The sequence below is a fragment of the Cyprinodon variegatus genome, unplaced genomic scaffold, assembly GCF_000732505.1.
Source record: "Cyprinodon variegatus isolate N-32 unplaced genomic scaffold, C_variegatus-1.0 Scaffold69, whole genome shotgun sequence".
Lineage (NCBI taxonomy): Eukaryota > Metazoa > Chordata > Actinopteri > Cyprinodontiformes > Cyprinodontidae > Cyprinodon > Cyprinodon variegatus.
The window spans coordinates 1630073-1643801 of NW_015150522.1; the positions used below are offsets into that span (position 1 = coordinate 1630073).

At 38.1% G+C, this 13729-nt stretch overlaps 1 protein-coding gene across 1 annotated transcript in view; it reads right to left on the bottom strand.

Moving 5' to 3' along the window:
• The window catches only part of ccnf (cyclin F), a 14634-nt gene extending 1875 nt beyond the window's left edge, over positions 1-12759 (bottom strand). Inside the window, exons 1-16 of the mRNA XM_015372204.1 lie at positions 12531-12759; positions 10908-11062; positions 10715-10821; positions 10555-10622; positions 9848-10044; positions 9694-9747; positions 9244-9348; positions 7696-7773; positions 7120-7274; positions 5097-5261; positions 4874-4997; positions 4600-4780; positions 4428-4515; positions 3268-3367; positions 3039-3175; positions 1675-1853 (exon numbers count right to left, since the gene is read on the bottom strand). Coding sequence (XP_015227690.1) covers positions 1675-1853; positions 3039-3175; positions 3268-3367; positions 4428-4515; positions 4600-4780; positions 4874-4997; positions 5097-5261; positions 7120-7274; positions 7696-7773; positions 9244-9348; positions 9694-9747; positions 9848-10044; positions 10555-10622; positions 10715-10821; positions 10908-11062; positions 12531-12543 — 1906 coding nt within the window. The 5' untranslated portion in view covers positions 12544-12759. The remainder of the gene's footprint in view (positions 1-1674; positions 1854-3038; positions 3176-3267; positions 3368-4427; positions 4516-4599; positions 4781-4873; positions 4998-5096; positions 5262-7119; positions 7275-7695; positions 7774-9243; positions 9349-9693; positions 9748-9847; positions 10045-10554; positions 10623-10714; positions 10822-10907; positions 11063-12530) is intronic.
• Positions 12760-13729: the final 970 nt, after the last annotated feature.

Sequence of the window (13729 nt, forward strand, 5' to 3'; positions counted from 1 at the left end):
CTGTATGAACTGCATTCATACAACGCAAGTGTCCCGCCTGCGCAGTAGAGGACGCAGTGATGTCACAGGCCAGCGCGCTCTGTGTTTACGGAAGTAAACATGGATGGTAGTGCTGGGGCACATCTAGCGATCTTTCCCAACCTTAAAACCACAATCTTTTCAATATGGTTAAACATAAATACTGCTCTACATATCATCGTCCGCCATGGTTGTTGTTTTTCTTGCCGCTTTTACGTAGGAAGAAGCAGAATATAGTGACCTTTGTCAGGTATTAATGACATTCAGGTCGGATGAATGCGACCTGGCCGTTCAGACACAGTTCGCATTTGAAAAGATCAGATTGGTATCGGATTCAGGACCACATAGCCAAGTGGCCTGGGTCGCATTGGAACAAAAAAAAAAACGTATCTTTGTTGTTCAGACTGCCATGAAAAGATCGGATACAGGTCAGATATGGGCAAAAAATCAAAATAAAAAATCGAATTTGGGTCACTTCAGACAGCCTTGGACTATTATGACATAAAGAACATACAAGCTCCAAACACGAGCCAAAGATTATCTTATTATTTATAATATAATTATAAAATCACTGGTAGTCAAAGTGGGCATGAAAGGTCTCCTTGTTTTTAATATTCTATTGTTTTTATCTTTACTTCTTCACAGAAGCTGTTGAGTAACCAGCTTCTGATGGGCAGAGAAGCACCGATCAAATATTTATATCTGTATTGATCCTGACATTAAGTAAATTCTGAATCAGGCATCAGGGCAGATCTATTCAGATTTTTTTTTTTTTTTTAACAAATAATTTAAGTTAGGTTAAAAATCTTGTACACAGCATGAAAGGTTACACCTTCATTGGTATTTATTTTTAATCAGCTTTTGAGTTTGAACCTTTGCAGTTGTTTTCAGGGTCATTTATACGCGTCATACTTATTTGGAGACAGGAGTTTATGAAAGCTTCTTAAAAAAGATCTACAGTAGAAATTATAACATTAAAGCAAACAGCTCTGGTTTTAGAGTCTACTTAAATATATATATCAATAAACATATTTATCGCCACATGTCGTAATTTGGTGACGTGATAAAGAGTTTCCCTGTTTAGGTTTTTGTGATCTGAAGTAAGTTCTCTAAAAATAATAAATGAACAAAAAGAACATGAATCTTGATGTGTTGAACTCTGTTCTACAACTTCAGGTTGATCTTAAACTTAATAAATAAAAGAATCTAGAGGCTGAACAGAAAAAGCTGCGGAGGGAGGGGTCGGAATGATTAAACGTTTATCGATCTGCAGCTGAAAGATCAAAATGATCAATAGACTGACGAACACAGCAAAAATAAAGGTCAATCATTACCTCTCTAGATGATGAAAGCGGAAAAATATCACAACTATAAATATTTCCGACTAATCCAGATTAAAAAAAAAAAAAGAAAAAGGGAAAAAAAAAAACCATAAAAGCCAATTCCAAACTTTTTTGGTGACAGTATCAGTCCCCTGCAAGGTCATCACTTCATTAGGATTTTATTAACAAAAGTGTAAAAAGGCTATAAAATACAGTCATTTCCAGTGAACACATGTGCCACTGAAAGGAGGACAGATTCATTATTCTGCACCTCTGCATATAGAGTAGATTATTTCCATATATTACTTTGGGATGAGCTCATTCTCATACTCACTGTCTCCTTCTTTCTCAGCCTCGCTGTCTTCCTCACGGTCCCCCTCGTAACCGGAGCAGGAAGAGTCCAGACTCCAGTCCAGGATGTCGCCTAGCAGCATCTCCTCCTGATTGGACAGCTCTGCCGTGGGTGTGGCCACAAGGCCGCCTCGGTGGGCCTGCGTGACATCATCACGTCTCCTTGGGACAGACAGAATAGGAGAGCGGGGGGTTACGAGGAGTCATAAGAGCTTCTCGCAGATTGCGCAGAGAAAAACACCGTCTGGGCATTTTATCACAGCACACAGGGCAGCTGACAGCCGCTAAAGGAGCAACATCACTAGTTGTTATTTTTCAGGATGCCACTTCAGGCAAATAACAGATTCATCATTGTTGTTGTAATTAACAGTACAAATAACAATGGTCACCTATGGTCACATTTAATGCATAATATTAAATTCCCCATTTTCTGCTGCTGTTAATTGAAATCATTTATTTTCCCATCTATATTCCATCAGCAATGGACATACAATTCATCACAAAAGTATTCACACTTCTGTATATTTTGTCAATTAATTTCAATTCAATGAAAAACAAAATACTATATCAACCCTAAGAGAAACTAATTAGGCTTTTGTTATTTTAAAATAATTTTTTGATTTTTTATATAAAATGGTACACAATAGCTGACTGGATGCAAAACGCAACTATTTTTTTCAAATAGTTAGCAAATAATTGTGGCTTGCATTTTGATTTGGGCCATCATAAATAAATAAATAAATACAGTGCAGTCTTTGATTTAAGAAGTCACCTCATTAGTAAACAGGGTTAAACTCTATGTAAAAGCATTGGTTGTATTCATGCAGTGGCTGCATAATGCTGTGGGGTCTTTTTACTCTGCAGGGAAAAGAAACCAGGTCTGAGTTTAACCAGCTCAGGGCAGCTTAAAGTTCTGAATACCTTTTATTTTTCAAAGGTATATCTATATTAACTGCCAAGTATTAGTAATTTGTCCAAGTTATCCACCCCTGCAGTCGTGCCTTTGATCTGGGCAGATCTCATTATATAATGCTAAATAACAAAGCGTTCCTAAATGATGGTATATAATGGATTTATCTTGTTTGGGAAACAAATAGACAATTTAATACTTATAAATGCAGGTTTCCCCAATTAATTAGGCTATCCCTATTTAAATTTATGTTTCTTTTTCCTCATCAATAAAAGGATCTAAGAGTTAGACAAAAGTTTAAGTTGTGATACAAAATGAGATTATAATATAAAAAACACAAAACAAAAACGCCCCCTCCTAACCTTACAACTGTAGGAAAGCTAAAATTAATATTTCAAAGACTGGTAGAATGGGAGGCTGGTCTGGTAGCTGTTCACCTCTTGCTGGTGCTTGATGGAGAGGCCAGGAAGGTGTAGATGTCTGCTGGCTGACCACTAGTTGGACTTGGAGGCTCCATCTGGGGCTCAACTTCAGGAATCTCCAGGATCTGACAGAGCTCCTTAAAATCCATTACCTTGTGGAAAAGATCAATGAAATTTTAATCACCAATCAAATTAAGAAAAACAATAAAAGAGAGCAAGAAAAAAATAGATTTTAAAGGGGAACCTTTTCTTTGCTGATCTGCTGATAGGCCTCATCTTCAAAGCGTTGCTTCACTCCAGTCAGAGACACGTGCCTATAGTCTTTGGGCACATCTTGACTGAAACTGACGACAGATGGGCGCGGGGGGGGACAGAGAGAGTGAAAAAAAATACATAAGTAAGCCGGGATCACTTTGCTTTCTTCAACAGTATAATTAACTCTTGAAGACAAATCTTGTTAGTTGTCCATTTGTAGATTGGCCCATCGATACGCCGCTCACATATCAAAGTGATTCACACCGAAGCACGTCTCTCACCCACACCCAGAGATGCCTCACCATCTTTATGACTCCACAGCTCCGAGCTTTAGGTTTGCTTTAATGACCTAACAGCATTTGCCCCCGATGAGCAAATATTTTCTTGGCTTCCCATTTCTAAAATCAATGTAGGCAAGTTGAAAACAGCTAGACGTCCAACTAATCAATTCCTGCTCTCTTTCTTCATAGAAAAGGAGAACAGTTCTGTGGTAGTCATGTCTGAGTCACGGGACAGCAGTGTTTTAAAAAGCCATTTCTAGTTACAGAATCTGGATTTAAATCAGGCTGTTTCGCAATCAGTACATATCCCAAAAACAGAAAGGGGGGATCATATAATCCATTCTACGATTAAAAGAAACATCTTTACTTATATTAACAACAATTTTACAGCATAAGCTGACAAAGGGATTTTTAATGGAAATAAGCTCAGTGGTTTTCAAAATAAGCTTTTTTTGTGATTGCAATTTATTTATTTTACATTTGAGAAAAATAAGCTTTTAAAGATTGTAGGAACTATGACAGAAACAGGTGGGGGAGGGGCACTGAGATTCTCTATACTTAATCAAGGCGAATAAAACCTTTATTTCCTTCTAACCCTTTCCCCACAAACATTTGAGTCTGGAAAAATACATAAATCAAAATAACAGGAAAGTTACAGACAATGAATTCTGAGTAATATCTAAATTATAGTACTCAGTTCTAGAAGAATAAGGTTCAAAGTCCTTTAAACGAGGCACAAAGATGATAAAATAAGCTCGTCATGTAAACTGCCTCAGTTTGAACGCATCAATAAAACCCTGGTGAGAACAGCAGAGGAGCGCAAGATAATTAGATTTAATCCCATCAACACACGCACTCAAACACTCACCACTTGACGTATAGCAGCACAGAGAGAGGAACGAGGTCCTCCTGGGTAAATCCTGTGTAGTCCTTTAACAAAGCGGGCCAGACAGGACCTGTAGAGCAGCGGACAACTCAAGTTAAGCATAAACTTCACTTCACACCGTTTTATTACTTGCATGTGCAAAAGGATGCGTTACCATAGTGATGCAGCACCCTTGTGAGGAGCAGAGCAGCACAGGCCAGTTTGGCAGGAGGTGGAGCGGCGAGAGCAGAGTAGAGCAGTGACAGCTCACAGATGTAGCCGAACAGGTGAGTGGAGCGCCTCTCCATGGGGAGCAGAAACAGCAGGACCTCCCCATAGTCCAGCAGCGTGGGGCTCTGAAGGAGAGTGCAGAAGATAAAAAAAATAAATAAATAAAAGTACATGACAGTAAACTAAAGAACAGCAGTTAGATAGTGAGTGACACACACCCTTATCTTTCCCTCCAGCACAGAAACAACCTCCCCCATCATTCGCACCAGGTCCTCATATTTGTAGGTGTTGTCTGTCAGCCAAACGGCCTCGCGTATGGTCAGGATTTCTTTGCTAATATATCTAAAGAAAATACAAATATACAGTTAAAAAAAAAAAAAAAAGCTTGGCAATACAATCTAAATAAAAAAAAAAATGAGAGTGAAATGTAAAGGACCTCACCGTGTACAAACCACCATACAGGCGATTCCTAATAGCTGAAGGCGGGCCTTAGGGACAGAGCGCACAGCCAGGTATCGGTCAACGCAACCCACCGTCACATGCAGCGTCTGGCTGGAGAAATCCTTCATGGTGGTCACCTCAACGAGCCAGTCCACCAGGATGTATCTGCGGAGACAGGCCAAGAATACAGAAAAAAAATAAATAAATCTTCTGAATCCAAGTGTTTCTCCTCTTCTAGTCAGTCAGTTCAATAATAAACAAGAAATATACGTTTCCTTGAACTGCAGTTGTGCAGTAATGAACACGGGCACTATAGTATATTACAAATGTTTTGCATGCCTTGTGTTACTACATTTTTTTCAACACAAATTGCAAAACATTTTAGACGAACTATAAGTTATAAAGAACCATAATTGTGCCTAATGGTGATACTGTGAGCAGTAAAGGAAGCCATCTTTGTTAGAAAAGACAGAAACCGACACTGAACCGAGGAGATAGGTTTCGGTTTCAGCTGTAACCCTGCATTGAAACTCAATCCACAGAAATCACCTAAGCAGTCTCATCAGGATTCTGGTGAAAAAGTAAACAACTCCCACCAGACGACAGACTAATGGCCCAGGGGATGCATGAGGAGGTCGTTTGTATCTGAACTGGAGCGTGTTTTAGCACAGCAGCTCCCAAACTTCATATTGCTGAACTGTGAGCCTCAACAAAGGGCAAAGACTCATTGATAGGTGTCATAACATATTTACAAAACCTGAGTGAAAGTGTGGTAGCCTTTGTGAAATTTGTAAAGCATGTTGTTTTATTCACCCCCTTTACAAACATGCTCCTAATTGTCTCATCTCTACCTACACAAACACATGAGAGTATTATTTAGAGAAAAAGCCAAGAGACCCACAGCGTCCGCTACACACGCCAGTCTTTTTTCTGGAATTGCAGAATCATTGTAGATCATCACTGTGAAATGTTTGCAGCAAACAAAAATAAGAAACAGGAAACGGGGTGGTGGCTGCAACATTATGTGGGGATGCATGTCTGCAGCAGGAACAAAGATGGCCATCAGGATTTTACATAAAGATAGAGCGGGCAACATTCAAAGTAACAATGGATAAAAAAAACCTGTCAGAAGCACCCGATGGCTTAAGACCTCATGACAGCGCAATGAAACCTAACATGCAACCAAAACTCAAATAGAACGGTTAAGATCTAAACAATTTCATGTTTTTCAATAGCCTAGTCAAAGTCTGAAACTCTAACCAGACTTGAAAATCCTGACTCTGATGTCCTCTATTCAGTCAGAATGAAACTGGGCTATTATAAGAACAAAAATGGGCGACAATTAATCCTCTAGATTAGGGTTGAAACAATTAATCAGATTGATCGATTATTGAAATAATCGTCAACTAATTTAATTATCGATTAATCATTAAATGGAATATAGAGACTCTACAACTTGCCTTTAGCTGACAGCGCAAAGCACCTTTAGCAGCAATTAAACCACACTTGTAAAAAAAAATTATGTTAACATTTTGCATTTAAGATGCCTGTCTATGCTCTATCCAAAACTTCTCAAGTGGAAAAGTTTTAGTGTCCTCTGGTTTATTTTTGTAAAAAAATCTTTAAGGAACCTTTTGCTATCCGATTATTAATCGATTAATTGAAAAAAATAATTGACAGATTAATCGATCTAAAAAATAATCATTAGTTGCAGCCCCACTTTAGATACACAAAGCTGATAGTGACTTACCAAAAAAGACCTTTAAGATGGATTTCTAAAAAATTCAGATAAACCATGTATAATTTAAACCCATTAACATATTTTTGCACTTTGTGTCTCACATGAAATCCAGCTAAACCATTTTAAAGCTGTGTGAGAATCTACCAGAAATGTAAAAAAGTTTATTTTAACCACAACTGAACAAAATAAAAGGAACGCAGCAAGAAAAGGAAAATAGGATCTAGTCTCATGCTAACAGGAAGCTTTAATTGTGTAAGTTGATCTTTTTTTCTAATCCTTTACCTCATAGTGTCCTTCATGCCTCGCCTGAGGATCCCCTGAGCTGTTTGTTGATGTACCAAGTTGGAGGGATTGAAAATGTGGGCCACTATCTCTGAGCAGGCTTTGGACTCCAACCCCAGCGGATTCCCACTGCTGCACACTTTAGCCAGAGACAACTGGGAAGAATAAAGGAGACCAAATGTTAAAACGTGTTGGAGAATCGCTTTAGAGATCCTGACAGCTTGTTGAACTATGCTGCAGCATAATGACAGCAATCTGGTTTGGGTTTACTGCTGAAATAAGAGTGAATTAGATGAGTCATGTTATTATGATTCACTGTAATGAGAGGGGAAAAAAACAAACCAAGATAAAATAAAAAAAATCTCAGCATCTGTCAGGTCCGCTTTGACTCATTACGATAAATGCTTCAGTGAGAGTTTGAAAGATAAAACTACAAGAGAAAATAAAGGGCATTAAAAAAAAATACAAAAAAACACTTTAAAGTCTTTTTGTCGTTTTCGGAAAAATAAAATCTGTAGCACCACACAAAGGAGCAACAAAAGCAAACTATGACATTATTTAGAGGCTATGAGTCACCTGTGCTTCCCAGCATCCTTTGCCAGCATAGTCCCTGAGGGTTCGCACACACTGAAGATACCTTCCTGGGTCTGACATCTGCATTTTAAACAGACACACATTATCATCTCATACATGTTTCAGTTCATTTATCCCCTTATTTACTTCAAAAGGCTCCAATGCAGCAAGGCCTTGAATAGCATTACTCTGCAGAAATTAGGCTTTTGCGCATTTTGTTATATTAAACATACAAGAAAAACTTTAATGGATATAACTGGTATTTTATGTAAATAACTGAGACAATTTATGACTTTAGTGTATATTTATGAAATTAACAGCTAACAGATTTCCTGTCAGCAGATTCTCTACCTGAGCGGGGGTTCTTTGCAGCTCCCCCAGAGTCACCATGCCCCTTTTTTTAGTCCATCAGTAGATGGATTCAAATCTGCTACATAACTGGATTAATATTAGCGGAGTGGAAAAAAAAAAAAAAAAACGATTTGGCGATATATCGTGATTTTTTCAGCTGCCCGATATAATATCGATCTTTCCTTTTCTAATATCAATAAAAAAAAAAAATAATTAAAAAAAACTTTTTTACCTAAAACAATGAGGGAAAAAGGGCTACCTCTGCACCGCCACTCTGGCAGATAGCTTTGTGGAGCCATTTTACTTAATTGACTTGAACCAGAAACAACATAGGTTCTGATGAACATATACAGCACTTGCTATTTTTATCTACACATTTAATTTTGATAACCGTTAAAAATATTGCAATATATAGTGATATTTAGGGCTGGAACAATTAATTGGATTAATCGATTATTGAAATAATCCTCAATTAATTTAGTATTCAAATAATTGTAACTGGAATAAGGAGATTCTGGAACATGCCTGGAGCCAACAGAGAAACACACTTAGAGCAGTACCGGTAATTATTCGATAACGGTAAAACAAGTGGAAAAGTTTTATTTTAATTTTTAAAAATATTTTAAAAGTCTTCTTTAAGGAACCTTTTACTATCTACTATCTATTATTACTTTTATTACATATTATTAGGCCATATTGTTAGGTCAATTGCCTTCTCTAAATTCTCCTTAGGTGTGAGTGTGTGAATGGTTGTTCGTCCTGTTTGTCTCTGTGTTGCCCTGCGATGGACTGGCGACCTGTCCAACGTTTACCCCGCCTCTCGTCTGTAGACAGCTGGAGATAGGCACCAGCACCACTTGCGACCCCGCTTGGGATAAGCATGACGGAAAATGGACGGATGTGACACGTATCGTATCGACACAACCACACCAATGCTCAGCCCCTAATTAATATTTCAAATATTGTTTTTAAACTAAACTGTTTTTTTTCTTCTCCACAATAGGACTGAATTGTACAAATATTAGCCATTTTCTTTACATACACTCCATCATTCCAAAACCCTTCTATATTACATAGATTTCATAAAATTCCCTAAAATCCCAGTAGACAGATTGGACATGCATTGGTACGTACATTTTTGCAAGACAGTGTAACTATAGCAGTGGGTCAAGGTTCTAGTGAAGGTGGGACTGAACTCACAGCTGCTCTACGGTTGTTCTCCCACAACAAGTAGGAACTTTGCAGGCAGCCAGCCTGTGATGACTCCTCCAGCATGGCTACAGCATCTGATCTCCTGTCTTCCCCCTAAAAAACAGGCAGCATAGATCCAGATGTTTATAACACGTCTTCAGAGATGAAGCTTTTGTTCTTCTGAGAGAGCAGCTGTACAACAGTCCCTGACACATATTGTTTCAGGCCAAACAAAGGCCCCTGATGTGTCACGCTATCAAAAAAAGAAGAAAAAAAAGAAGCCAGCTGGGGGCTTTGAGTAACAGTTGCATAAAAAGAAGAAAGGAGGTTGTTTAGCCTGTGTTTCTGGTGACTCGTCTAACAACTCCTGTGACAGCAGAAGGCACATTTACATTCTTTTTAGAAAAGAACAGAAACCAAGCACACACCAACCAGGAAAATCAAGACACCCTCACTCACTTCAAACAGGAGCAAAACTCTGGCCAAACAGTGTAACAAAGGGCCCCTCTTCTCCTGCAGAAACAAAGAAAAAATTGTATATCAATCTCTATGCGTTTAGAGCGTCATCCAATAATCGGCTAATTTCCTCTCAACTGGCAGCTGCAGAACTTACCATGTTGCTTTCACACTCAGCCTTTAGGTGATCGAACACCACGGCCTTGCAGCAGCTGCCAGTGGGCGACCATGGAGGACGGATGAAAACCCAAGTGAAGGGATCCGCTTTGGGAGAAAGCAGGCTCTCCGCCAAGCTGAAGAAGTGGGAGGCTTTTCGACCACATACATCCGCTCGCCCTTCATCACTTAACAAAGCTGGGGAAAGAGGAGGCAAGACGGAAGAGCTGCAATCATTTTATCACAACTTTGTTGACACCAAATCCAACTAATGACATTTAAAGGTATAGTGGAGGATGTTCTTTTTCAGGGTGGTTCATCAAAATAAGTGATCCTCCTAATTCTAAATCATTCTGTTGATATGTTTACGTAAGGCCAGCCTACGTGCTTGTCCCCATTTTCACTTACTGGTGGTGAGTCTAACGTAGTGGAAAAATTGCAAACCTTCATTTGTAAAATTAGCTGGTATGAGCGATGCAAACAGCAACTTTAAAACAGAGCATGCTCGAGGAGAAATGGGCTCGTGCACACTCTTGCACGTGTTTAAATACCATTCGCTCTCGGGAGCGAGTACAGGGTTTTGCATGTGCATTTTTTTTTAAGTGGAGAAGGGCGGCTCTTTTCAAAAATTCGTGAAAATCCTCCACTACGTCTTTATGCAGAAATGGAAAGAAAAAAAAAAGTAGGAGGAAAAATGGTTGAGCTTACGTCCTTCATTGTACAAATAGGCAATCCCAAGTTTCACAGCAGCTTCAAAGTTTCCTTTCTCAGCAGCTCTGAAAAAACAAACAAACACAGAACTTCTTAAGTAAAACTCAATATGCAAAAGCAATTATATTAAATTCTCATTTAATATAAAGATCCATACCTTTCAAACAGCCATAAAATGTTAGGAGATGGCCACGTGTCTCTGAAACTGACTCTGGCCCAGACACTGTTGTGGTTGTCAACAATGTCCCGTAGCTGAGGATGAACCTACAACAGATACCAAAGGATTTTAGACCCAACAACAAGAAATGTCAAATATGCATCACCAGGGCGCATGGCGTGGTTCAACTCACCGCTCTGACAGACAGGAGGTCCTCCACGGAAAGACACTGGAGAACATAGAGAAGGATTTCCTCCGGTAGTGAAAGCAGATTTAGGATTGAAGATCGCTTACGGACTCGCTTCCGAGCCGGAATAGAGTAGCATTTTGAGCAACGGCAGTGGACAACTGGAAGATAAAGAAAGATAGAATATAAGTATCACCGCTTATACTCCATTTAGAGTCTAACAAATACTTCACCTCATAATGTGAACAACAAACACTTCACATTTTAGTGCAAAGCTGGCAAACGATTTCTCACTTTAATGCTAAACTGATGTTTAAACTTCCTTCAAAGTTGGTCTGCAGCCTGTTCCTTCAGGGTCTTAGCAAACCGTGGACAGACATTGAAAATGAACGATGTTGTAGTCCAACAAGGTATTTACAAATCTAATGATAACAGATCAGAACTAAGGTTACATTTGTTGTATAAATAATCTGAATCTAACTTGACTATTTAATATAAATGCAACGTAAAACTCTACACCCACAAAAAAAAAGATGCCAATTTATGCTGACACAAATATTTTATAAATATACCAGATAGATGGATAGCTGAAACAGTTCTTATATTTATTACTACATTATTACAACTACATGACCTAATCCTGTCTAGATACTAAGATCGGTTCGATATATCCCAAAAAAAGCAAACATCGGAATATGTAAAACTGCATCTAAAATTTAAAATATAATGAAGCTGATAGAAACCCTCCAAGTTTAACTAATGCATAATAAGAAATAGTTTACCATTTCTCATACTTATTAACATGTGTAAATACTGTGGCATAATGGTGTTATTACTGAAGGATATATTCATTCAACCTTTCAAAAAAAATAAAAAAGAAGCCATTTTTCACATGATCTTTGTTAGTATGCTTAACTAGGATGTTATGGTAAATAAAAAAAATAATAATAAAAAGAAATGTTAGTCTTTAGTTTTAAAAAAATCTAAAAAATATTAGGTTGGTAGATGTGGATTTTTTTATATATATAAAAATCCATACTATTTTTGCAGAATAATAAAATTAATAGCTTCTAAAAGTTATCCAATTAAAGAAGAACACCTTCAGGTGGACTTTTAAGGTTATCTAGACACAAGAAACACTGTTTCAACGTATTTAATCAAATGAAACTAAAGGGAATGATGAAATCATTATTTAAATTGAATATTTTTGTCTATTTATTGCAATCGGGTCAAATCTGTGGACGGTGAACTAAGCTGTTGGACCAGAGAAGGCAACGCAAGTGAGCGCCTAAATTTCCCTCCCGACCTCCAGTAAATTTGGGTTCAACTAATACTTAGTTTTGTAAACTTTAACCTTTAACTTTAATCTGCTGCAGCTGCCATAAGTAAAAAAAAAAAAGCATATTTCTGAAAGGTAAAGGTATTTGCTCCCTCATTATATTGACAATTTCCTCTAAGGTTTCTTTAAAGTCTTGAAGGAATCCATCACTAATCGAGGTGGATTTGAGCGAGAAGTCAGTGAATTTTCGGCAACTACAAAGGTCAAATACAGGCTTTAAACATTTTAATAGCGTTTTTTATTTAATTTTTAGTTAAACAAGACAGCTAAAGGTAAGAATAGTTACTTACCGCCCGCTTTCATTGCAAGTAAACTGGTCTCTTTCGCAGCAGGATGTGGATGTAAAAGCAGCTTTCTAAATGTAGCGGTTATCCAATCTAATAACTGCCCCTTAAAACATGGAAAATACGTTTTTTTTTACGTAGACTTATACTTAAAGTATCGAACTGGTGTAGCTGAAAATACCTTTCTAAGCTACTAGCAGCTTCCCTGAATTCAAATCCAAGCATGCGTCCTCTTTTGGACCTGCCCCTGTAGTTAGCTAGCACCGCCCGCTCGCACCGTTTAAACACTGCGTTCAATCTGATTGGCTGAGAGCGATGACGCCTCTGTGCAATAACAGCAGTCGCTGATTGGTCAGTGTGAAGAACAACGGCACCCGTTGGCTAGATCATATAAATCGTAAAATAGCAGAAGCTGATTGGGCGAAGAAACGCCATTTCGAAGTACGCGCTCGCCTGTGGGACTATATGATTGGTTGATCTGAATTTGACGAAATTCCATATTTTCGCGCAGCACTTTGGGAAATGTAGTTGTGCTTAGTAAGTTTGTTTAAAGGTACATTATTTAAAGGGACGTGCGTCTACCTATTAATGTGTGTCACATTGAGAGCGAATCACACTGAATCTGCTCTTGTGACTAATTGATTCAAACTGACTGCTTTTATTGATCCCAATAAGATTATAAGGAAAAATAATTATAACATGCTTTGCTTCTTTGCCATTAAAACACATAACAATACAGGAGATGTACAGTATTTGCCCACTTGTAGATTTAGTTTCCCTTTTAATTATTATTTAGTTGTTTGTTTTTTGCATTAACAGAACAACATTTAGTTGCACAGAAAAGGTCACTTCCCCCTAAACCTTAAGAATCTTGTTTAATCCTAGGAAGCAAAAACAGCTCCTGACAGTTATGATACCTCCACTCACCCTTTTCCATCTCTGTGGAACAACTTTGAACAACTCCTTGTTCAAATCCATTTTATTCAACCAAGATTGACATGATTTGTGGTATAAATAACCCATTTAAGACCATGTTGCTACATTTAAATTAGATGTAAGCTCAGACTTTGACTAGGGCACTCCAAACCTTTAAAGGAATAGTACACCCAAAACATGATTAGCCTTCATTTTCTACTCACCCCCATGCTGAACAGCACCCTGGAGTACTTTTTTGATATCTCAAATGCATCTGGAGATCTGGGAGG